Raw genomic sequence first — 26,566 nt, 5'->3', positions numbered from 1 at the left:
CTGATTGATCCATCTCTTCCCTGGCCAACCCCTTGATCTTTTGTCTTCAAGTTCCTTCTCAAACCACATTCTACCTGATCTTTATGGGTCCATTCTTTTGATATAACCAAACCATTTAAGCCTGGCTTAGACACAGAACTCAATAAGGGGTTGCTTCACTTGGACAAGATGGCGCATCTCGTCGTTTCTTATTTTGTCCCTCCTTGTTTTCTGGAATACACTAACAGTATTAACGGGGACAGTTATCATAAATCTTTTTCTCATTTAATTTCCATGTATAACAGTACAGTATTTGGTCCATTAATAGCGTAGGTAAGAAAGCAAATACAGAGAGAAGCTGCATTATGTTTTTTAAATATTTTTATTATTACCTACTTGCACTTAGACACATTATTTTATGGTTTAATTAGCTGGTGTACCCATGCTCTGCTAGATAATTCTACATTATATACAGAATTCCAGATGAAGTCATGTACATGTTGTGATTTTATTAAACTGCATAATAATATAGGTATTTAGAAATTACATTTTAGGCACCTTACCCTAAACTACCATTTCATCCATTGCAATAAAATTATTTACAGCCTAGACTGCAGTGCTTTATTCCCCCAACTTTACATACCAATTTTCATTAAATTCTGTGCACCCATTTTCTCATTGATGTGGACTTAGCAACAAAAATTGAAATTCATCTGTATCACTATTGACCTATCCAAAGCTTTTGCTTGGGTAGATCATGGAAGACTACTGATGAAAAAAGAGTATTTGATTTGAGAGAAGAGTGGTAGAATGGGTGAATAAATTTTTAGAAAATAGAACTCAGAAAATCGAGTACGTGAAATATGATCTCATTCTATAATAATTAAGAGTGGCAGGAAAGTTCCTCAAGGCAATATCATTGGACCTTTATGTGGTCTTTTATACACAGTATATGTATAAATGATAAGAATATAGAACTAGAACTGCAGATAAGGCTTTTTGCAGATGTTATACTGTATGGGGTAATAAATATGTTACAAGAATGTGAGTGACTGCAAAAAGACCATGACAAAGTTGTGAGATGTGAGTTGTATGATGATAAACGGAGTGAAAAAGTCAGGTTGTAAATTTCACCTAGAGTAATTGTCCTCATAGTTTTAATTACTACGTTGATGTGGTGAAAGTGTCTCATGGGGATCACTGTAAGTACCTAGGTGTTAATATAAGGAAAGACCTTCATTGGGGTAATCATATTAATAAGGTTTTAAATAAGGGTTACTGATCTTATATTAAAGATGAGGGTATGAGGGTATTTAGGGGTGGTGGCTGTATGGAATTAAAGGAAAGGGTACACAAGTTGTTGGTAAGACCCCAGTAAGAATATGGTTGCAGTGTACGGGACCCTTACCAGAATTATTTGCTTCTAGAACCGGAGTAGCATAATTTTTTATGGGTGATTTCCTACAAAAGAATAGTGATACAAGAATGTTGCAACTTTGAACAGGGAAGACTTGGGAGTAAGGGGATGAGCTGCTCGACTATGTGATATGTTTGAACTGTCACCGGGGAGGTGGCGTGGAATGACATGAGTAGACAGATAGGCTTGAATGGTGTTTTTAAATGTGCTTTTAATCACAGTATGAAGATAAAGCTGGAATTTAAGAGTACAGATCAGGGTAACAACTCCTTTTTGGTAAGAGGACGTAGAGTTTGGAATAATTTACCAAGGAAGATGTTGGATAGTTGTACTTCTTCTTAAAACAATAATCACCACCACCACCACTGTTGGATAGATTTCCAGCTTCTTTGAAATAATTTAAGAAAAGATTAATTAAACAACTGATAGGGAATCTTACTCAATTAACATTTTTATAGTAACCGTTTTTTCTGTATGTAGTTCTTAATTCCTTGCCTGTTACAGGTTACGTTGGACATGGTATGCTCGCTGCAATATCAGCTGGGAGTGTCTTTGCATCTCCCCCTGCCTATAGTGTGGTACATGCCATTCGCTGTATTGCTACAGACAATCCAGGTATGTGTAACTTCATTGTCATCAACTACTGTGAATTGTAATAAAGAGCTGCAAATTGACAAGGTAAGAAAGCAAGACTCTTCAACTTGTATGATTCTGCTGTTAAAGTCTTCCTACTATTTGTTTTACGTCGCACCGATACAGATAGGTCTTATGGCGACGATGGGATAGGAAAGGCCTAGGAATAGGAAGGAAGCGGCCGTGGCCCTTAATTAAGGTACAGCCCCAGCATTTGCCTGGCGTGAAAATGGGAAACCACAGAAAACCATCTTCAGGGCTGCCGACAGTGGGGTTCGAACCCACTATCTCCCGAATACTGGATACTGTATTAAATAACACTTATATATTTTATTATTCATCCACCTATTCATTGTATTGTATACATTGTATTGTATTGAATAGGTGGATGAATAATAAAACATACAAGTGTTATTTAATACAAATATTTTCAATACGGACCCAAAAATGAATTTTATCACATGTAATACTGGGTACTGGCCGCACTTAAGCGACTGCAGCTATCGAGCTCGGTGAAAGTCTTCCTAGTGCAGGTTCCAATGTGTTGATGTAGATTAAATAAGCTGCACCAGCAAGAATTAAAATTGGTTGCATTTTTAAACATTTTTAATGATCTTTAATGTTTATATGAGTTAAGTCCTGGACATGACTGAAGAATTTGAAAAGGAAGTCGAAGTCTTCGGAATGCTGGGGCACGATAGCCAAGTGGCAGTATTACTTGCTTCTCACTGAGGTGGCCACAGTTTGAATCCTCACCAATGCTTATAGCATTTTTGAAATGATAAGTCAGGTCCTTTTGTTGGAGGTCCCGTGGCTGTGACCATGATATCAAGTCATGTAAAACTACATACTTACTTTAACTCATTGGGCCCAAGCCACAGAGCCGTTCCGTGCTTCGTCTTGGTGGACCAAATGCTGGACCATGGAACTGTTCCGTTGTCTCACTTTACTTTGTAATTCAACTCTTCTTCAAGGGATGGCAGAGTGAGTTGCATTTGTGATTTGTGTAGAGACTCTTCCTTTCCAATGTTATATGTTCTTTGTTAATATATATCGATAGTGTGTTAAGGTAAGGGTTATTCTGCCCAAAGGCAGGTCCGAACCTCCACAGAGGTGTTCCTGAGCCGGAGTTTACACGCGTTAGGGTGGCCAGTTCCTTTCCGCTCCTCCATTCCCTTACCCCCCACCAACAGCGCGTGGCAACCCATTCAACTCCTGACCACGCCCAATGTTGCTTAACTTCGGAGATTTCACGGGATCCGGTGTTTCAACACGGCTACGGCCGTTGGCGATAGTGTGTTTGGTAATATTAATTTGAATTGGGCTATCTCTAGACTTTGAGATTCACTTGTAAACAGGATGGCTGTCAGAAAATGACTGGAAGTTACCAATATAAAACCCCTTTTAGAAAGTAATGATGAATAGGAATGTAATTTTTTCAGTGAAAATTAGTAGTAGTATTAGTAATAGTGTGAGTGGTGCTCCTGATGAAGAAATAGATGTGGAAATCGAAGAGGAAGTGCAAGAAGATTACCATATTACAGCTTAGCAGGTAGACTATGGACCCGTGATGCTGATGAAATAAAATGTATTTAAGGTATTCCTTGTTCCATGGTTCATGGCGTGAATGCCGTTTGTTTTCATGTCTATTTAAATCTTTAATGCTCTTGTAAGTAAGAAATTTCTCATCATGCGAAGTGTCACTATATTTCTTTCAAAATAATCTCAGCCCCAATGCAGTTTCAATCCAACAGATATGCAGGGTTCAGTGGGTTACTTTTCATTGGAATATTGATTTATTAACAATGGCTTGAATATGTGACTAACCACCTAGTATTGAACTGAATGATTAAAGCAAAAGACCTATTTAACTCCATTAACCAAAAGAACATGAAATACTTTGGGCATGTCGTGAGGAATGAATGAATTGGCCGCATGGTTAGGGTCGCATAGTTGTGAGGTTGCATTTGGTAGATAATGGTGGTAGGTTTAAATCCCACTGTCAGCAGCCCTGAAAAGGTTTCTCCATGGTTTTCTCATTTTCATACCAGACAAAGTAATTAATTAATTAATTAATTTAATTACTGGGTGTTTTTCAACAAAAGAGTAGTGTTACAAAAATGTTGTTAACTTAATTAAGGCTACAGCTCCCAATTCTAACACATTCCCATCCTTGCATCACCAGAAACCTTCAATGTATTAGTGCAACCTTAATCCATTAGCAAAGTAAAAGAAAGAAAGAAATAAAAAAGGAATGAACGAAGGGAAGATCAGAAGTAAGACAATTAGTGGTTCCCAAAGGATCTCCTGCTTTAAGAACCTAAGAGGTGGTACCAGATGTACTGAAACTACTCTGAAATTTGAATGTGATAGCAAAATTGAGAAGGATAAGATTTCCTGAGAGTTGAAGAATACTCTTCCTGGGAGAAGTAGAAATAAACGTAGAATAGCTCCTGAGCCCTGGGTTGGGAAACAAATTTGAGGGAAAAGTATGTATCTGAGGAATATGTAAGAGGGGAGAGAATTCAAAAAGGTGATAAGAAATGTAAAAGTACTTTAAACCCCCATATTGCCAAAATATGTGAGCAAATATTGGATAGGTAGAGGATGGGAGAAAAACTAGTTGCAGATTGACAGTAGGTTTGTTTTTGGTGATGAGACAGGTGATGAGGAAAAGCAGAAAGTATAATGAGAATGTGATGGTGACATTTATCGATATCCAGAAAATGTATAATAATGTATCTAGACAATGAGTATGGAATGCACCAAGAAGTAAAGGGCTGGATAATAATAATAATAATAATAATAATAATAATAATAATAATAATAATAATAATAATAATAATATATTTTTTATTTTTATAATATATTATTATTATTATTATTATTATTATTATTATTATTATTATTATTATTATTATTATTATTATTATTATTATTATTATTATTATTATTATTATTGTGTCAGTGCGACGTAAAGCCACTAGCAAAAAAATATTATTATCCTTCTTGTACTACTGATAATCACGCAAGAATTCAAGCCATATTCCTGGAATATACAGAACTCAAAGGGGGATGATGTTGTGGATATAGAGAATGTTCTGGAAACATGGAGATTGTACTGCCAGGATCTGTACAGTGAACAATGTAATGCACAAGACCAAGTGAAGATAGACAAGCAGTCAGATCCTGAACCTGACATCCTCCGAGATGAAGTAGAAATGGCTTTGAAAATGCTGAGAACTGGAAAAGCGTGTGGACCTGATGAAATAAGTGCAGAAGTCTTGAAAGCTACAGACGGTGCTGGAATTGAAATGCTGTTGAAAATCTGCCAAGCAATATGGAATTCTAGAAGATGGCCCGAGGAATGGGTACAGTCAATCTTTGTCCCAATCCACAAGAAAGGATCGAGGAAAAAATGTGAAAATTATCGCTTAACTGCTTTGATTTCACATGCCAGTAAAGTTATGCTTCATATCCTGCACAAGAGACTCCGGGCACTTCTAGAGTATCAAATTCCTGAAGTCCAGACTGGATTTATGAAAGGAAAAGGTACTTGAGAACAGATCTTAAGCCTAAGACAAATCATAGAAAAGGCTAGAGAATTCACTGTTCTGGTATATCTGTGCTTTATTGACTACCAAAAGGCCTTCGATACTGTCAAATGGAACCATCTTTGGAAAATTTTGGATGAAATGGGTTTGCCACTCCATTTGATTGATCTCCTCAAGTCCTTGTATAAGGAAAATACAGCCACTGTGAAGATTCAAAACAAACAGTCTCAGCAGTTTCGTACAAGGGCTGGAGTTCACCAGGGATGTATCCTGTCACCATTACTTTTCAATATCTATGGTGAATATACAATGAGAACTGCATTAGGTGGCTGGGACAAAGGGTTTTCCATTGGGGGATGCAAGATCAACAATTTGAGATTTGCTGATGACACCACCTTGATAGCATCATCTGAAGAGGAGTTGACAGAGCTGATCAAGAGAGTAGAGGAAGCAAGCCTAGAAATTGGATTACGCCTAAATCGACAGAAAACCAAAGTCATGATTGTTGATCGTAAGAACAACAACAGTCCACATATCAAACAGATTGGAGGGTGTGAAGTTGTACATCAGTATGTATACCTAGGCTCCTCACTATCCAATTCTGGTGGTTCCAAAGATGAAATAAAGCGAAGAATTGAAATAGCAAAGGTAGCAATGATCCGTCTGCGGAAGATCTGGAAAGATAACAACATCACCATTAAGACAAAAAAGAAGCTTGTTGAATCTCTAGTCTTCTCAGTCTTCTTGTATGGCGCAGAGACATGGACCATCCTCAAACGTGATCATGAACGGATAGAAAGCTTTGAAATGTGGTGCTAGAGGAAAATGTTAAGGATTCCTTGGACAGCTCATCGCATGAACACATCAATCCTGAACCAACTTCAGATAAAAGTTCGTCTATCGTGTAAGGTCTCTCAACGGATTTTACGCTACTTTGGACATATAATGCGCCGAGATGGTAGTCTTCAAAAGCTGATTGTTGAGGGCAAAGTCCAGAGAACCAGACAAAGAGGACGAATACCAACGCGATACCAACCACATTGAAAGCGTTAGATAGGGAAGAATGGCGGAGTATGGTTCATCGGCTAGAGGGCTGATTATTATGATAGTCACGATGCCTCAGCCATGAGGCAAAACGAAGAAGAAGAAAAAGAAGAAGAAGGAGACTACTGATTCAAGTTTGAATTCCTTCAATACCATTTCTTTTTTTTTTACAGTATATTCCCATTGAGTATAATATAGTCCCACTAATCCAAAAGTCTGGTTCATCCAAACTGGAATTTGGAAACATTATTTATTTTGATTTTCATTCCCATTGGGAACTCGAAATATTTGCCCTGAATGAGTAAAATCATAACTCCAATGTAATGGGTCCATCATTGGAAATTATAAATTTTCCAGCTTACTCATTCTTGGTTGCCAGTGTTTTTGCCTCAGTGTGCCAGCTTGGGCTTATCAATTGGTAACTAGCATATCTTCCAAGATGCATGGCTAGTGCATGTAGTGGAGACATCATCATCAAGAACGTTTTAATTCCCCTCCCTGAGGGGGAGCAGCGAGCCAACTAGAGGGTAACACCCTCTCTCTGGCAGGAGCTTTGGGCGGGGTCTGAAGGAATGAAGGATTCATGAGGTGGGTCAGTGGATGTGTGGATATAGGATTGGAAAAGACTACTTGGGCTCTTGGCAGGGTTTTAGGCGTTTTATTCAATTTCAACAGCATTTGGTTTTAGTTTTATTTACTTTTTAAAGCATGCGAGATGATTCCAGTGTATGGGTTGCAAAATTGTTGATAGGCGGGGCATCGGTGAATGTATGACTTCATGTAGCTGTTGTTGTTTCTTTCCACTGTGTTACTGGATGGGTGGTGCAGAGGGAGAGTGCATGCTGGGTGAGAAGTTATCTTATTGATGCTTATGGATAGTTGATAATACTATGGATGACGTGGGGATTGTAGGTTGGTTGAATGATCTAGCGGGACAGGGGCTGGGTTGCAGGTGGTGTTTAGACTAATGTTTCCAGAGGGCAGAAAGTGAAATGCATATTAATTCTGCTATGTGAAGCATAGAAGGGTAGGTTGAGGGTTTGATTCGCTGCTGCTTGAAGACTGGCGAGTACATCAAATCAAAATCTCTTTATTTGCAAATGAGGTGTCTACCTCGGTGGCAAATCGTACACTAAAATACATTATTGTAAAATTATTAAATATTAAATTAACAAGAGAAGAAAATTTTCCTATAATACAATATTATACAATTTACGCTAACAATGTTTTCTATTAAACACACAGCTCATCCTTAAATTTATATTGTTTATAAAATTCTTCTTATAATATCTCCTGTACTACTTACAAATATGGTCAACTGATATACAGTATGTGGAATTACTTCAAATGATACTATACAACTGGTATAAGATTAAACTTTACATTGCATTTATTTACTTTTTAAACATTGCAACATTTTTGTAACGCTACTCTTTTGTCGGAAATCACCCAGAACAAATCCAGCTGCTTTTCTTTGGATTTTTTCCAGTTCTTGAATCAGGTAATCCTGGTGAGGTTCCCATACACTGGAACCATACTCTAGTTGGGGTCTTACCAGAGACTTATATGCCCTCTCCTTTACATCCTTACTACAACCCCTAAACACCCTCATAACCATGTGCAGAGATCTGTACCCTTTATTTACAATCATATTTATGTGATTACCCCAATGAAGATCTTTCCTTATATTAGTCCTTATGTTAGTCCAGTTTTCAAAAATGGTAATAAAACTGACATAAAACAATATAGACCAGTTATAATCTCTTCTCATATTTCCAGAATTTTTGACTCAATAATTGTTGACCAAATCACACCTCTCTTTAGAAACATCATCATTGATGAGCAACATGGATTCTTTTCAGGATGGTCAACCTGTAGCAATCTTCTTTTATTCTATCAGTTCCTCTTGGATGCAATAGAGAACCACTCCCAAGTGGACTGCATTTATACAGACTTCTCAAAAGCTTTTGACACTGTCGACCACAATATCTTGCTGCTAAAACTAACAGGCTACGGAATTAATGGGCCTCTCCTCTCATGGTTTGAATCGTATCTTAAAAATCGCCTGCATATTGTGAAAATAAGGAATCATTTTTCTGCGCCTATTATTGTTACCAGTGGAGTTCCTCAAGGGTCTCACCTTGCGCCCTTACTTTTTACTCTCTACATAAATGACATTAAAAATATACTTAAGAATTCTGAATTGCTTTTGTTTGCTGATGATGCAAATTTTTTATGCAAATTAATTGTCCACTTGATTGTTTAAAACTTCAAGAAGATTTACATCATCTGGAAAAGTACTGTGTTCAAAATGGGTTGAAACTTAATCATGAGAAATGTAAAATAATATTGTTTTTTAAAAACAAGAAGAAAATTCCATTTCAGTTTAAATTTAGTAATAACAACATTCTAACTCCTGTTTCACAAGTTAATGACCTTGGTGTTTTATTCAGTTATAACCTATCGTTTAATGAACATATTGAAAATATTTGTAAGAAAGTATTTCAAAGATTGGGTTGCATTACTAGATATTCTAGAGAATTTTCAAACTTAGCTACCTATCGATTGCTGTATGTGTCTATGGTATGCCCTATACTAGAATACTGTACACCTGTTTGGAACCCTTCTCGTCAGACCTCTATCCATAGATTAGATTCAGTACAACATAAATTTCTTCGTTTATATTCATTTAGAGCAGGATTCTCATGTGATAATGTTGATTATACATCCTTACAGCAGTCCTTAAATCTGCATAGCCTGTCACAACTCCATGAATTATTGGTTACACTCTTCATTTTTAAATTGCTTCATTCCTTGGTGAATTGTCCACAACTTCTTGCAAAAATTAATGTACATGTACCAGACAGACACACAAGGTTCAAGAATACATTGTCTACAAATTGGCATAGAACTAACTACGCATTCAATGGGCCAATTGAACGAATGTCAAGATCTGTAAACAAAGTGGATATTGATGTATTTAACTGCTCATTGTCAAAATTGAGAAATCACTTGCATAATCTCCAAATTTGACTATTACTTTGCTGTGATTACTTGTAATATAACCTGTGTATATATATGTACATATTTTTCTACTTATACTCCATTGAACTTTCTTTTTAGTGTGTTTTGTTTTGTTTAGTCTTCTCTTCTGTTATGTAAAATGGTATTACCATTAAAAAAGTATTATTATTATTATTATCATTATTAGAAGTTTTCTGGATATTTCTTCACATCGCACTTTGTAGTTCTGAAGTGTGTTGAAGACAGCCTGGAGGGGATCGAAATTCAGGTGATGGATTTAATAGGAGAAATGAGTGCGTAGGGAAAAGGGCTTATTGACCTGAGATTGGTAGGGATGTTGGAGGTAGCGTTAACAAGCGAGTTAAATGGCATTACTTCTTCTTCTTCTTCTTCTTCTTCTTCTGTTGCTCCTTGAGGTGTGTTAGGTTGCTGGGCAAGTTGTGAATCAACCAACAATCACCTTGAAGGTTGGGTCTCTTCACTGCCCACACTGCCTGCCTGCCTGAAGACTGGGATGCGGGACGCTTGGACCAAACCCGTGTTCTGTCCCACTGCAGGGCCGGGCATACGGGGAGGTAGCGCTTGATAGTTTGGGTCCAAATGTGATGGCAGCACAGAATGAAAGGTAACTGTGGCCGTGTCGGTCACCGACTGAGTGCTGATGGTAGTGAGAGTGATGGTTGTGGTTGTAGTAGTGGCTATGGGGACATATTGTTGATATGGATACATGGTTATAAAGAATAACCTGTACTTAGAGAAATATCCAGCTCAATCACCTGAATAGATGAGAAGTGGGGGACGGGGGTGGAAGGCGTGATGAGCTAAGCTCGGAGTAGAGGGGGACCCCAACAGGAGAAAGTACTCACACTGCCTTAACAAGAAGGAATGCATAGGCAGACCTACCCAAATACCCAAAGAGGGGATGGGGTTGAAACCCCGAAACAAAGAATTTGTCGTGAGGTGAGACCTCTCGTGCACCACTCTGTCCACCTGTCTGAACACTTTTTAAGTGGCAATAAACTGATGTGTCAGATTGCGGTGTAAGGGTGACGATGGACTGCTGCATAGATGGAAGTAGTACCTGATAAAGCCACAGGTAGCATACTGATCGTCCATGACGGATGTATTGGAGACCACTGCATGGGCCACCTGGAGCCTCAGGCAGTGTCAGTGCACCATAAGAGACTGCTATCCCTTACAAAATTGATTAATATTAGGCCATCAGATGATACTGATTTTGATTCCCATACAGAATTTGAAATATTTGTCCTGAATGAGTAAAATTATAACACCAGTACAGTTGGTCAATTATTGGAAATTATAAATTTTCCAGCTAACTCATTCGTGGTTATTAGCTTTCCCGAGTTACCAATTGATGAGCCCAAATTGGCATATTAATATTATGATTATTATTATTATTATTATTATTATTATTATTATTATTATTATTATTATTATTATTATTATTATTATTATTATTATTATTATTATTATTATTATTATTATTATTTCATTTTGGCCAACTAAGGACCACATCATTTCAACTGTTTCCCTTGAGCTTTAATGTTGGTCCAGTATTCCTTCATTCATATACGGTGTTGCTCCTTTCGCTCTTTCGTCCATGCCTTTCCAGTTTTCATCTTCGGCTTTGGTTGGAAACTCTGATGTTCATAGAGTTTTTTCTCAAGTGGTACACACTCCTGGATATCTTCAAACGAGATCCCAGTCTCCTGCAGATCTTTCTGTACCTTACTGAACCATGCCTCCTTTGCCTTTTTTTCTTGGAGGAAAGTGAAAATGCGGTTGGTTAACCGTGTTGAATTCATTCGGGCCATGTATCCATAAAAAGTAATCCTCCTTTTTCGCATCACATCGGTTATTTTCTCCACATGCGAGTACAACTCCTGGTTGTGCCGTCTTCTAAACTCACCGTTGTCTTTGACTGGACCTAAGATTTTTCTCAAAATCTTTCTTTCCTTGGCCTCCAATGTTTCCATCCTGCCTTTTTTGTTCATGGCGAGACATTCCGCTGCATATAGAGCCTCTAGCCGGATGACAGTACAATAGTGTTTGATTTTTGCATTCAGAGATATAGATCTTTTTTTGTAGACATTTTTAGTCAGATGGTAAGTCATTTCCATTTTATTCATTATTATTATTGAGCAAGTGGCTGTGTGGTTTGGGTCACATAGCTATCAGCTTGCACTCAGAAGATTCGTGGATCAAACACCACTGTTGGCAGCACTGAAGATAGTTTTTTGTGGTTTCCTATTATCACATGAGGCAGGTGCCAGGGCTGTACCTTGATTAAAAAACCATGGTTCCTTCCTTCCCACTCCTAGCCCTTCCCTATCCCATCGTCACCATAACACATATCTGTGTTGATCAACGTAAAGTAAAGTGTAAAAAATATAATCTATATACTGTATTTAAAACACTAGGCTGATTTTTGTTACATCGATTTTGAGGGAACGACTGAACTGATTGACATTGTAAAGCGTTCTGGCAAAAGCTCTTGGCCTGTAGATTTTTGAAAGCATAGACATTTCTTGCTGTATATTTTTCAATTATTAAAGAAAAATGTAGTATTCTGATTGGCTAATGCACTCGCCAGTACCTCAAGCCCACCTGAACCATGAGAGCGCTGAGCAGCAGGCACAATAGTGGAGGTGGAAGGAGAGTAGGCACGCATGCACAATCGGTATCTTCGTGGACAGGAATAGCCGCCCAGCTGCTGAATATTACACGTTGCATTCAAAATTCATTAAATTTATATGACAATTTGGTGGCTGGTTTAAAATTAAATTCCAAAGCAGCTGGCAATATTCGGTTAGTACTGCTCAATATGGTATAAAGCCCAAGTGGCAAATGGTCATTCATTTAATGTGTGTGAATCTTTTTCTGAAATATATAACAGGTAATGACTAGAGCCCGGATTTCCATGCGCTATCTAATCTCAAAATATGCATGCATTCATGCATTATCATATAGCAAAACATGCACAACAAACTGGAAAATATGCACTATCAAAATTCAGTTCCTTTTGAAACATCGCTAAACAACTAATTTCTCCAAATTATCTTGATGAGAACTCATCCATTTATCTGTCAGCACATTCTTCAGCACAGAAAATGACCTTTATACATCACAAGAAGTGACAGGTGCATAACTAAATAAAGACATTTGGGACAAAGTGAGGTCAAATTGCACGTCTTTGCATTTTCACCACAATATGTTTTTTATACAGGATTTGAATGGATTACTTTGTTCACCTTATCTCTAGCTGCCACAGCTATTACTCTGTGTGATGATTGCAGATGATGATGTCTTCAATAACCACTAAAGATTGAAGCCGTGATAACAAAGACATGTGATGAGTGAGAGTTCCGGGTAGGAAATTCCAGGATAATAATGCTTTATTTTTGCTATTTTGCTTTACGTTGCACCGACACAGATAGGTCTTATTGCGACGATGGGACAGGAAAGGACTAGGAGTGGGAAGGAAGCGGCCGTGGACTTAATTAAGGTACAGCCCCAGCATTTGCCTGTTGTGAAAATGGGAAACCACAGAAAACCATTTTCAGGGCTGCCGACAGTGGGGTTCAAACCCACTATCTCCCGGATGCAAGCTCACAGCTGCGCGCTCCTAACCACACGGCCAACTCGCCTGGTGGATAACAATGGAAGAGGGTTCAGTGCAAAACCAAGGTTTGTAAGGAACTATCTCAGTAATGCGGCATCATAGAAGAGTGATACAAGTTTTTTTTGTTGTTCGTGTGATGTAGACGAAAAATGAGTAGTATTTAGTAATGCAAAATTTACAGTTCACTTCATAGCAATTTATAACTGAGACACCTTATTCCTAATAATTACAGTGATCGACGTGGGGCCTTCTGGCTTACGTCAATGTTTACTCAACCTACAGATAAGAAAGTGCTTAGTTAATTGGTTTTTAGGAGCTCTACTGTATGTACTAACTTTGGATGCCAGGAATACATTCTCTCCACCTCTCAGTAATAGATATATTGTATCACCTGGGAAAGTGGTCCCAAATTCTGAACACCAAAATTCATAAAAGGCACTATCATGCAAATTAATATTATATGTGCACCAAAGTCAGAAGAAAAGTCATATTATGCAATATAAATGTCCAAATATTCGCTATTAAATCCAAAATCTTCAAAATATGCATTATGCATTAATGTTCTCCTAAAAAGGCCAAAGTAGGCAAACATGCAGGGAAAAACAATGGTTATTTAGAATCATTAAGTCATAAAATGAATATTTGCAAAGTTTGAGAAGTGTAACCAGTTTATTTAAAAAACATGCATTTGCCTGGAAATCCAGGCTCGAGTAATGACATTCCATTCCTTCTGGTGGGAAAATCAATCAATCAATCAATCAATCAATCAATCAATCAATCAATCAATCAATCAATCAATCAATCAATCAATCAATCAATCAATCAATCCTGATCTGCATTTAGGGCAGTCACCCAGGTGGCAGATTCCCTATCTGTTGTTTTCCTAGCCTTTTCTTAAATGATTGCAAAGAAATTGGAAATTTATTGAGCATCTCCCTTGGTAAGTTGTTCCAATCCCTAACTCCCCTTCCTATTAACGAATATTTGCCCCAGTTTGTCCTCTTGAATTCCAACTTTACCTTCATATTGTGATCTTTCTTACTTTTAAAGACACCACTTAAACTTATCCGTCTACTGATGTCATTCCACTGTACTGACAGCTTGGTACATACCACTTAGTTGAGCAGGTCGTTTCCTTTCTCCAATGTCTTCCCAGCCCAAACTTTGCAACATTTTTCTAATGCTACTCTTTAGTCGGAAATCACCCAGAACAGATCGAGCTGCTTTCTTTTGGATTTTTTCCAGTTCTTGAATCAAGTAATCCTGGTGAGGGTCCCATACACTGGAACCATACTCTAGTTGGGGTCTTACCAGAGACTTATATGTCCTCTCCTTTACATCCTTACTACAACCCCTGAATACCCTTATAACCACGTGCAGAGATCTGTACCCTTTATTTACAGTCATATTTATGTGATTACCCCAATGAAGATCTTTCCTTATATTAACACCTAGATACTTACAATGATCTCCAAAAGGAACTTTCACCCCATCAACACAGTAATTAAAACTGAGAGGACTTTTCCTATTTGTGAAACTCACAACCTGACTTTTAACCTCGTTTAACATCATACCATTGCCTACTGTCCATCTCACAACGTTATCGAGGTCATTTTGCAGTTGCTCACAATCTTGAAACTTATTTATTGCTCTGTACAGAATAACATCATCTGCAAACAGCCTTATCTCTGATTCCACTTCTTTACACATATCATTGGTATATATAAGAAAACACAAAGGTCCAATAATACTGCCTTGAGGAATTCCCCTCTTAATTATTACAGGGAGAGATGAAGCTTTGCCTACTCTAATTCTATGAGTTCTATTTTCTAGAAACATAGCCACCCATTCAGTCAGTCACTCTTTTGTCAAGTCCAATTGCACTCATTTTTGCCAGTAGTCTCCCATGATCTACCCTATTGAATGCCTTAGATAGGTCAATCACAATACAGTCCATTTGACCTCCTGAATTCAGGATGTCTGCTATATCTTGCTGAAACCTACAAGTTGAGCTTCAGTGGAATAACCATTCCTAAACCCAATCTGCCTCCTATCAAACCAGTTATTAATTTTGCAAACATCTATATATATATATAAAATAAGAGTTTTGTCTGTACATTGCTCAGAATTTGTAAAGAATGTTATCAGTATCAGTCATGTCCACAGTAACAAGGAAATGCACTTTTTATTTTTCTGTAATTTCTGTCTGTCTGTCTGTCTGTCTGTCTGTCTGTCTGTCTGTCTGTCTGTATGTACACGCATCATGAGAAAATGGCTGAAGAGAATTCAATGAAAATCCATGGTATGTAAAGTTGGAGGATGAGCCACTACAATCTAGGCTATAAATCATGGTATTGACGTTGAGTGAAATGGTAGTTTAGGGCAAGGCCTCAAAATTAATTCTCAAATATTTATATTATTAGTATCCTACCAATAATTACTAAATATCTAAAGTTATACAGAATTAAATTTCTGATCATTTATGTCATACATTTTTACTGTACCGGCTATAATAACACAGATATTCATGAATTAGTATTTTTGTTGCTAAGTCCATATCAATGCCGAGCCGCGAGAAAATGGGTTAACAGGATTTAATAAAAATTAGTATATATATATATATATATGGTTCATACATTTTCTGATACTGCTGGTACATAACTCACTGGTTCATCATAGTATTCCAGCTATTCGATCCCTACACAGACGCACTGTTTTGAATGAGCATTGTGCATACTTTAGGCAGAGGCTCACTTGATGCATGATAATAGTAGTAGTTGTAGTATGACCTGGTCTAGAATTACAATTTATGCCTATTCCAAATTATAGCACCTCAATTCACTAAATAACTCAAAATTCAATCCTGAAAAGAGCCGTTTCTTAAGAAGAGCTTCTTCCTCTTCACTTTTATTAAATTCTACATTAATTTTATTCCAAATTAGCAGTGAAGAGAGGGTTTCTCCTCTGGCTTTGAGGAAAAATTTGCTTCCAAGTCAGATGGCTTTTTCCGCCACCAGTGTAGTTTGAGATTTTCTGACTCATTGGGTACGGTACTCCAAGGAAACAGATTAGTAAAATGGCATAGCTTTTGCCCTGGGAATCTCCACTATTCGACCCCCCCCCCCCCTGCCAAAAAAAGACGAAGAGTGTTCACGGATCACGGCTGTCTGTGGCTTGGTCATTCCAGCTCTGGAACTTTGGACTGTTAGATTGGCAACGTAGTACTGTTTGTTAAAAGTGAGAAGTGTGATTTTTCATTTGATTGAGTATTTCATATGAAAGCATTGCTTTTAATCGCGCCATTCCTACTGATGTCATTGTAATGACCTATGTTCATTTCACTTGGGAAAACCACTAAGACAGTCTTTCTGAGGATGTAAATAGGCAGGTGGAGAGTGAGTGTCTGCCATTATAATGAAAACTCACCAACCTGATTGTGATTGATGATAGGCAAATAGGCCTACCATTACAATGAAAATTCCATAACCCAGTTTGTATATGAGAAAAGACGTTTGGTGAATTCCCCGTCCCATTTCTAGTGTAACGTTAAGAGCTATGCAATTTAATACAATCTTGCTCAGAACGTGTACTCTACCTAACTTAGAATTCTGTACGCAATGTAGAATTTCGTAGCGAAGCATGGGTACATCGGCTAGTATCTAATATACTCAGAAAGAATGCTTTCCCAAAGCTTACATGCAATGCATGTCAAACTGACTGGCCTGTAATTTTCAGCTTTATATCTATCACCCTTTCCTTTATACACAGGGGCTACTGTAACAACTCTCCATTCATTTGTTAGAGCTCGTTCATGCAATCAATTATCAAATATGTACTTCAGATATGGTACTATATCCCAACCCATTGTCTTCAGTATATCCCCAGAAACCTTATCAATTCCAGCTGCTTTTCCAGTTTTCAACTTTTGTATCTTACTGTAAATGTCATTGCTGTTATAGGTAAATTTTAATACTTCTTTAGTATTAGTCACCTCCTCTATCTGGACATTATCCTTGTAACCAACAATCTTTACATACTGCTGACTGAATACTTCTGCCTTTTGAAGATCCTCGCAAACACACTCTCCTCGTTCATTAATGATTCCTGGAATGTCCTTCTTGGAACCTCTTTCTGCCTTAAAGTACCTATACATACCCTTCCTTTTCTCACCAAAATTTGTATGACCGCCAATTATGCTTGTCATCATGTTATCCTTAGCTGACTTCTTTGCTAGATTCAATTTCCTAGTTAGTTCCTTCAATTTCTCCTTACTTCTACAGCTATTTCTAACTCTATTTCTTTCCAACCTGCACCTCCTTCTTAGTCTCTTTATTTCTCTGTTATATAATATAGTGGATCTTTAACATTCCTTACCACCTTTAAAGGTACAAACCTTTTTTCACATACCTCAACAATTGCTTTAACCCCACCCCAGAGTCTGTTTACATTTTTATTTACCGTTTTCCACCGATCATAGTTAATTTTTTAAACTCCCTCATGCCTGTTTTATCAGCCATATGGTACTGCCTAATAGTCCTAATTTTAATACCTTCCTTTCTTTAACATTTGTTCTTTACTACCATAAAAACAGCTTTGTGATCACTAGAGCCCGGATTTCCATGCAAATGCATGTTTTTAAATAAGCTGGTTACACTTCCAAAACCTTGCCAATATTTGTTTTATGGCTTAACAATTCCAAATAATCATTTGCTTTCCCTGCACGTTTGCATGTTTTGGCTCTTTTAGAAGAAAATTAATGCATAATGCATATTTAGAAGATATTTGGATTTAATAGTGAATATTTGGTTGTTTACCGTTTATATCTATCACCCTTTCCTTTATACACAGGGGCTACTGTAACAACTCTCCATTCATTTGTTAGAGCTCGTTCATGCAATCAATTATCAAATATGTACTTCAGATATGGTACTATATCCCAATCCCACGTATACCAGCAGTTCGGTCTCCTGAAAACATCGCTGCTCTGAGAGTCACCATGCAGCACAGCCCGGCGAGCTTCAAAAGAAAGTCGAATATCGCGCCATTCAGTTCAAAGAATGCTACACGGTAACCTTCAATTGTACCCATACAAAATTACTGTAGTACACAATGGAAATTTTGAGTTGTATTTCAAACTAGGTAGGCACCAGCAAGGAACACCATCTTTTGCTTATACAAAAAATTTGAATAACAAGGCAGTGTAAAGGAAGAAAAGCGACCACGTATACCAGCAGTTCGGTCTCCTGAAAACATCGCTGCTCTGAGAGTCACCATGCAGCACAGCCCGGCGAGCTTCAAAAGAAAGTCGAATATCGCGCCATTCAGTTCAAAGAATGCTACACGGTAACCTTCAATTGTACCCATACAAAATTACTGTAGTACACAAACTAACGGATCTTCACAGGCAGAAGAGATTGCAGTACGCCGTATGGACTCAAGATAAAGATGAAGTACTGTTTAACACTTGGTTCTCTGATGAAGCCTATTTTCATCTCAATGGAGCAGTTAATAAACAAAATGACTGAGCTTGATAGCTGCAGTCGCTTAAGTGCGGCCAGTATCCAGTAATCGGGAGATAGTGGGTTCGAGCCCCACTGTCGGCAGCCCTGAAGATGGTTTTCCGTGGTTTCCCATTTTCACACCAGGCAAATGCCAGGGCTGTACCTTAATTAAGGCCACGGCCGCTTCCTTCCTCTTCCTAGACCTTTCCTATCCCATCGTCGCCATAAGACATATCTGTGTCGGTGCGACGTTAAGCAAAATAGCAAAAACAAAAACAAAAAATGTGCATTTTTGTGCTACAGGAAAACCAGTCATTCATGAAAAACCATGTATGGATAAAGAATGAATGTGTGCATTGCTCTGTCAAGTCATGGGTTAAATTGTCTCCAGTCAGACACTTAATGCATGGCGATACAGGGAGATAATGGAGAATGAATTCATGCCTCAACTTTTTGCTACAGAACTCCCTCTTCATATGCAGTGGTTTATGCAAAATGGTGCAATACCTCACACAGCTAACAATGTTCTTGAGTTTTTGAGGGGAGTATTTGGTGATCGTGAAATGTCTCATCGTTACCCACAGTACAACAATAATGCCGGATTCTTCTGTCCTCTTTTAAGCCCAAATTTAAATCCTTGTCATTTATTTTTATGGGGCTATTTTGACTCGTTGGCTGAATGGTCACCATTCTGGCCTTCGGTTTAGAGGGTCCCGGGTTCAATTCCCGGCCGGGTTGAGGATTTTAACCTTAATTGGTTAATTCCAGTGGCCTGGGGGCTGGGTGTTTGTGCTGTCCCCAACATCTCTGCAACTCACACATCACACATAACAGTATCCTCCACCACAATAACACGCAGTTACCTACAAATGGCAGATGCCGCCCACCCTCATTGGAGGGTCTGCCTTACAAGGGCTGCACTCAGCTAGAAATAGCCACACAAAATTATTATGGGGCTATTTGAAAGAAAAACTCTTTGCTTCAAGACCTCAAGGCCGCATGGAAGTTGTGTGCTGGGATTGTATAGCTCTGCAGTGAAATTCGTGAAGACCTGTGCCGCAAAGTTGTCAGAAACATTTGTACTCATCTCAAAGGTTGTCCACTGCAGTGGAGGCCACATTGAACATGTGATATAGTGAAATGTATTTCCAGGTTCCAAGCTACCTATGTCTAAAATTTTATTAGTGTTCTGTGAAAAATGAAGTTGTTATTCTAAAATTAAATGTGTTAACTATTTGTGCACCACCCTGTATAATGTTAATGTTAACTTGCATGATAGTACCTTTTATGAATGTTGGTTTGCAGATTTGGGACCATTTTTCTACGTTACACAGTATGTCTATTACTGAGAGATGGAGAGAATGCATTCCTGGCATCCTATGTGACAACCAAAGTTAGTATATATGGTAGAGTCCTATAGTCCAATTAAGCAAGCACTTTCATATCTGTTGCTTGAGTAAACTTTGCCATAACCCGGAAGTCCCCACATCGATCTTTGTAATTCTTAGGAATGAGGTGTCCCAGTTACACATTGCTATAAATTGAACCTTATTATGCATTGCTCATTGACGGCTCATTTGTTCTTCTATGTTAGACGAACAAAACAAAACTTTTATCACACTTTTGTGACACCGCGTTACTGAGATAGCAGCTTACAAACCTTGGTTTTACACCGAACCCTCTTCCGTTGTTATCCTGGAATTTCCTACCTAGAACTCTCATCACACGTCTTTGTTATCGCAGCAGGCAATTGTTACCAGTTATTGAGGACATTTAAAATGTCTGCAATCATCGCACAGAGAAGTAGCTGCGGCAGCTAGAGATAAGCTGAACAAAGTCATCCGTTCAAACTCTGACTTTGAATTTGTCAAACTATATAAGATGTATTGTGGTGAAAATGCAAAAGATATACAATTTGACCTCACTTTGTCCCAAATGTCTTTATTTAAGTATGCACCTGTCACTTCTTGTAATGTAGAAATATCATTTTCTGTGTTTAAGGATATGTTGACAGATAAACTTATGAGCTTAAATCAAGACACTTTGGAAAAATTACGGTAGTTGTTGTACAATGTTTCAAAAGGAACTGGAATTTTGTAGTGCATATTTTCCAGTTTACTATGCATGTTTTGCCATATGATAGTGCATGATTGCATGCATATTTTGACATTTGATAGTGCATGGAAATCCGGGCTCTAGTGATCACGAATACCATCTATTACTTCTGTTTCTTTATAGAGCTCGTCTGGTTTTACCACCACCACATCCAGAATATTCTTCCCTCTGGTTGGTTCCATCACCTTCTGAATCAGATGCCCTTCCCATATTAACTTATTTGCCATTTGTTGGTCATGCTTCCAGTCGTTCGCATTACCTTCGCAATTGACATTTGGTAAATTGAGATCACCCACTACAATCACGTTCCTTTCCTCATCGTTTCCTATATAGCTGATTATCTTATCAAATAATTCTGAATCAACGTCAGCGCTACCCTTTCCCGGTCTGTACACTCCAAAGACATCAAGTTGCCTATTATCTTTAGAGATTATTGTTCTTCAGAGAGTTTTTTTTTTTTTTTTTTTGCTAGTTGTTTTACGTCGCACCGACTCAGATAGGTCTTACGGTGACGATTTTGGGAGAGATTTCATAAAGTTGTGGCTCTTGTGCAACATGCTTATTGCCAAACAATTATTTATTTACAATTGTGTTAAATAATCCCCTCTTTGAACCTTTTTCAAAATACGCCACTTAACTGACATAAATATATGTGGGCAAAACCACAAAAAGAAAGGAATTTGCTGATTTTCTTTGTAAGATATCGGTAGCGGTGTGTACCCCTCTGTAGATGATATATCCAATGTTATTGAACTACCAGCCAGAATTTTAACACATGATGATATCGTAATTGAAATTTATAGCAAATCATTCACTTTTGCGAAAGATATCATTTTTCGTATCATGTGTGATTAGCTTCATTTTTTCTGTATTGGTGGTTTACGACTCACAGTTACATAGTTTTCTAATGTTCCCACCTAATCAATACTTTATGTGTTGTAAAATTTATTTATTTACATCTAAATTTCAATACTAGTTTCGATCCATGGATCATCTTCAGTTGCTTACACTAACAATTAAAATAGTACGTCACAATTATTAGAAACCACTTTCTTTGAGTTTGTCATACATTATGGACTAAAAATCTAATAACCGTTCATGTTTCATTTCACTAGCATATCACTATTAGTTAAATTAAAACACTCTTTTCAAACTTTTACAAATTCACTGCCTTAAAATCTAGTAACTAGTTTGTTTGGTTTATTACACTAATGATTAAAAGAGTACATTCACAATCATTAGAAACCGTTTTCTTTGAATTATTCTTATATATACAGTCTTAAAATCTAATAAAAGTCTGTTCATTTCATTGATGTATATCTATATCTTTCAGCATTTAAGAGCAGTTTTAATTTCTGTTAGCTTGTAGGAATAAAACCAAAATACTTTCTAATAAGGATTCAGTTTTAACTAAATACATGTTGTTACATGAGATACATTTCATCTTCGGTTCCATATTTACTCAATGTAGTTAAAAATTCTTAGCAAGAATTTACATATGTTGTCCACTTCTTCAATACAAAAATATACACCACTTAAGGATTAAATGACCTGTTCAAAGGACATGTTTTGACCTATGTTAAGGTCATCTTCAGCTTTTAAGACAAATCATAAGACATACACAGGAAAAACATTACGTTCATATGAATAAAACTAATTAGAAAGAATTTTACATATGCAGCGAAAACTTAATTTTATGAGAAAGAAAGTACAAAATATTTGACATTGTTTTAAAATCTTGCTGTGATTGAAATTGTTGATGATTTGACTAAAACTAACACTCTAGTCGAATAAAAAGTATTTAGCTGAAAGAGTATCATTTAATATTAGTGGATTATTTACAATGGAAATGTGTGATATGACTCATCATCAATGTCTTAACAGAATGTGAAATTTAAATTCCATTTTTTCTTCAGTGAAGAATAAGAATATTGAGCAGATATCTGGAAAAAAAAAAAAGAAAAAAAAAAAAAAACACCACCAAGTGTGAGAACAAGAAAACTTGAATAAAAAGAGTAAATAAATTAAAATGCCATAACACGTTCTCACTATCTCCTTCAGCCCTGTGGATAAGTTGTCGAGGTTGGGTTGATGTTGACCTTAACACTGACTGGGACTGCTCAAACATGATGTTCACTAGGGGAAACGGCGGCTGAGGAGAGGGAGGATGACTTGAAGGATGAGAAGCCGCATGTACATTGTGTATTGCAGCAGACTTGCTTGTTTGCTGATTAAGATCTCTTTCAATTATTACATCAACAAGAATATTAGCCTTTTCCTGAATTTCATTGAAATTGTGAATGAGATTAGATTTGCGATTTTACTGGGCGTGTTGGCTGTGCGGTTAGGGGCGCACGGTTGTGAGTTTGCATCTGGGAGATGGTGGGTTCGAATCCCACTGTTGGCAGCACTGAAGAAGGTTTTCCGTGGTTTTCCATTTTTACACCAGGCAAATGCTTCCTTCCAACTCCTAGGTCTTTCCTATCCCATCGTCGCTATAAGACCTATCTGTGTTGGTGCGACGTAAAGCCACTAACAAACAAAAAAAAATTGTGATTGAGATTTATGTGAATATTTTCCAGAATGTATAATGAAGTTCCATTATTGGCTATGTTCAGGATCTCTAAATTTTTATCTAAAGAAGAGAATGAGTGATTACAATCCTTCGTGTGTTCACTGATAATGGAAAACTTCCTACATTTAACTGCATTAAAATGTTCTTTATACTGGACTACAAAATTCCTCCCAGTCTGTCCAATGTAGCTGGTATCATATCGATTACACCTTATATTTATTAGAGTTATTAAGAGTATTTGTGTTACAAGTTAGTTTGGAGGTGGTGTTATTGGTTCTGAAAGCAATATTGAAGTTTGGTTTTTTAAAGATATTTTCAGATTTGGTACAGATAATTATTATTAAAAGTAAAGGTAAAAAAATATTTTTTTCTCGCTCTTTTCTGTTATGAGCATGTTAAGAAGTTTACTCTTTATCTCATTAAAAGTTCTGTCAGTAAATTACTATAGAAACCATTATTCCATACTAAGGTATAAAATAATGATGTTGATCTGTTTCTTGTAAGCCTTCTTAGACATGGGGATTTTCAGTGTTATATGTCATCATCATCATTTTCCCATTTGCAGCTGACAGCGGGTGGGAGTAAATATGATTCCTCTCCACTTTTTTCCGAGTTTGGACCATATTTGCTAACATTTTAGAATATGCATTTTATGACCTACTGCCAGGTATTAACTATTCCACTCCTACACGGTGACCACTTCCTTTCTCAGAGTTACATGTATCATGCTATAAAAAGTGGCCTTTGTATGGATACTGGGGTGGAATGAATTCTGTCTGATAGGATTTATTGTCTGATTGGGCTTCTAAAGATTTCAAACTTAAGATGGTTGTCACTTCTCCTAATTTTTAGATTTTAAAAAATTAGTGTTCTATCTGTTTCTGAATCGATTGTAAATTTTATATAAGGGTTACAAGTATTAAGTTTTCCAAGGAGGATCAACAAGTGGATAGAGGAAAATGACAACCATGCTGATCAAAGTCATAAGCTGTATAATAATAAAAAGAAGGAAATTCATACTGACCCGATATTAGTCTAAGGAAGCAAAGGGCCATAAGAGGAAATTCAGAAATGAAAGGAAATGGAAGGATGAATGAGGAGTCATTTTCCCTAGGTCAGCTCAGCAACATTTTATTTTGCAATTGAATAAACACTTCTTCCAAGGAAAGTGTGCCGATAGGGGCAAAGTATACTGTAAACATACATTTTCATTATACTGTCTTTCCTTCCTTCCTTCCTTCCTTCCTTCCTTCCTTCCTTCCTTCCTTCCTTCCTTCCTTCCTTCTGTCCTCCCTCCCTCACTATTTACTTGATCTGTTGACAGTAAGCTCTCATTCTCTTGTTTCAGGAGGAGCTCTCGTCATCATTCCCAACTATACTGGAGACTGTCTTAACTTTGGGCTGGCTGTGATGCAAGCAAGAAATGAAGGATTGAAGGCAAGTCGTTTCTCTTTCTCTTACTACAGAAACAGTTTTATCAATTCTGTTGGCAGTATGATGTATAATTCAAGTTAAATTTGGAAGTAACTTATCAAATTCAAGCTTGAGGGAAGTTCTAACAAGCATTTTGAGACCTAGGTACCAAAAAATATCACTGAAATACAAGAGAGCCATCTACCAAACCTATTACATACTGATTCCAACATATGGGTGTGAAACTTGGATGATGAGGTCACAAAAGGTGAACAGGATACAGATGAGATTTATTCAGAGTAGGGTCAGAAAAATCAGAATGTGTGTTGGGTAATCAGCCCGAAGGCTGGTTTGATCCTCCACAGCTCCACCAAGAGCTGTCATAGATAGCCTAGGCATCACTGAAGAGGCATACTAGGGAAATGAGGAGTGATGTAGTTTCCCATTGCTTTCCTAACTGGACCAGAAGTTGCTGTTACATAACAGTCTGCCAAGCCCACTGAAATGCACGCACCAACCAAACCTATGAGCGATATTTTCACACCAGCGACTCGCTGCATAACGAATGGTATTACTAACATCGCTCATACCTCAGTCACTTTCATATTGTCAAAGCCAAGGTTGAGACCGAGACAAGTCAATGAAAGTTGTTCTAGCCTACACCAGAAGACATAGTGCACTGTAAACACTACATCCTGCCAGCAAAGGCATAGAATATGAAATGCAAAAATTAGATACATTATTCAAGTTAGTAGATTGCAGGACACCATAGTGTGGTGTGGGTACAAACAGATTACCAATGAGGCCTGTTGCCTTATCATGGAATATCTGCAGCATACACCTGTGGAGAAGCTATACTGCCTTGCTAGATTTGCACCTACTTACATTCAACTAGACATAGTGTCGAGAAAAAAGATGAAGAAGACATTGACATCTGAAGCCCACTCTCTCTATGGCTATCAGACAGCACGACCAAGGCTGAAATGGAGGAAAAATTTCCTCAAGTCTACATACTGTAATCTTTAACAGGTACACCTCATTGAGCCCAAACTGATAATTGGCATGCAAGGTACGAGAATAAAATAGATTGGCTCAACCTAAATGAGACCTTTCCTTCTGGCCATACAGAGAATTGTCAACATGGAAGTCGTTCAGCAGGCTATGTTTGGTTGTTATGAAGTGAAAGCAGCTTGATTTGTTCTGGGTGATTTCCAACAAAAGAGTAGCGTTACAAAAATGTTGCAAACTTTGGGCTGGGAAGACTTGGGAGACAGGAGATGAGCTGCTTGACTAAGTGGTATGTTCCGAGCTGTCTAGGGAGAGATGGTGTGGAATGACATTAGTAGATGGATAATTTTGAGTGGTGTTTTTAAAAGTAGAAAGAGATTGCAACATGAAGGTAAAGTTGGAATTCAAGAGGGCAAATTGGGGCAAATATTCATTTATAGGAAAAGGAGTTAGGGATTGGAATATTTTACCAAGGAAAATGTTCAATAAATTTCCAAATTCTTTGCAATTATTTAAGAAATTGTTAGGTAAACAACAGATAGGGAATCTGCCACTTGGGCAACTGCCCTAAATGAAGATCAGTGGTGACATAGATAAGAGGGTATGGAGCCAAGCAGACGTCATCTTACCTGTTTCAGTTCAGACTGTGTCCCTCTACAT

At 37.5% G+C, this 26,566-nt stretch overlaps 1 protein-coding gene across 3 annotated transcripts in view; it reads left to right on the top strand.

Annotated features, from left to right (window-relative positions):
• Nucleotides 1-26,566, top strand: part of LOC136865996 (PTS-dependent dihydroxyacetone kinase 1, dihydroxyacetone-binding subunit DhaK) — a 380,683-nt gene that overhangs the window by 99,600 nt on the left and 254,517 nt on the right. For all 3 annotated transcript variants that reach the window (XM_067142600.2, XM_067142599.2, XM_067142602.2), the window contains 2 exons: nt 1,901-2,011; nt 24,834-24,922. In XM_067142600.2, coding sequence (XP_066998701.2) covers nt 1,901-2,011; nt 24,834-24,922 — 200 coding nt within the window. The remainder of the gene's footprint in view (nt 1-1,900; nt 2,012-24,833; nt 24,923-26,566) is intronic.

This window comes from Anabrus simplex, chromosome 3 (assembly GCF_040414725.1).
Source record: "Anabrus simplex isolate iqAnaSimp1 chromosome 3, ASM4041472v1, whole genome shotgun sequence".
Classification (NCBI taxonomy): domain Eukaryota; kingdom Metazoa; phylum Arthropoda; class Insecta; order Orthoptera; family Tettigoniidae; genus Anabrus; species Anabrus simplex.
Note: the sequence above shows the minus strand (reverse complement) of the source record. Positions and strands in the feature narration are given on the sequence as shown.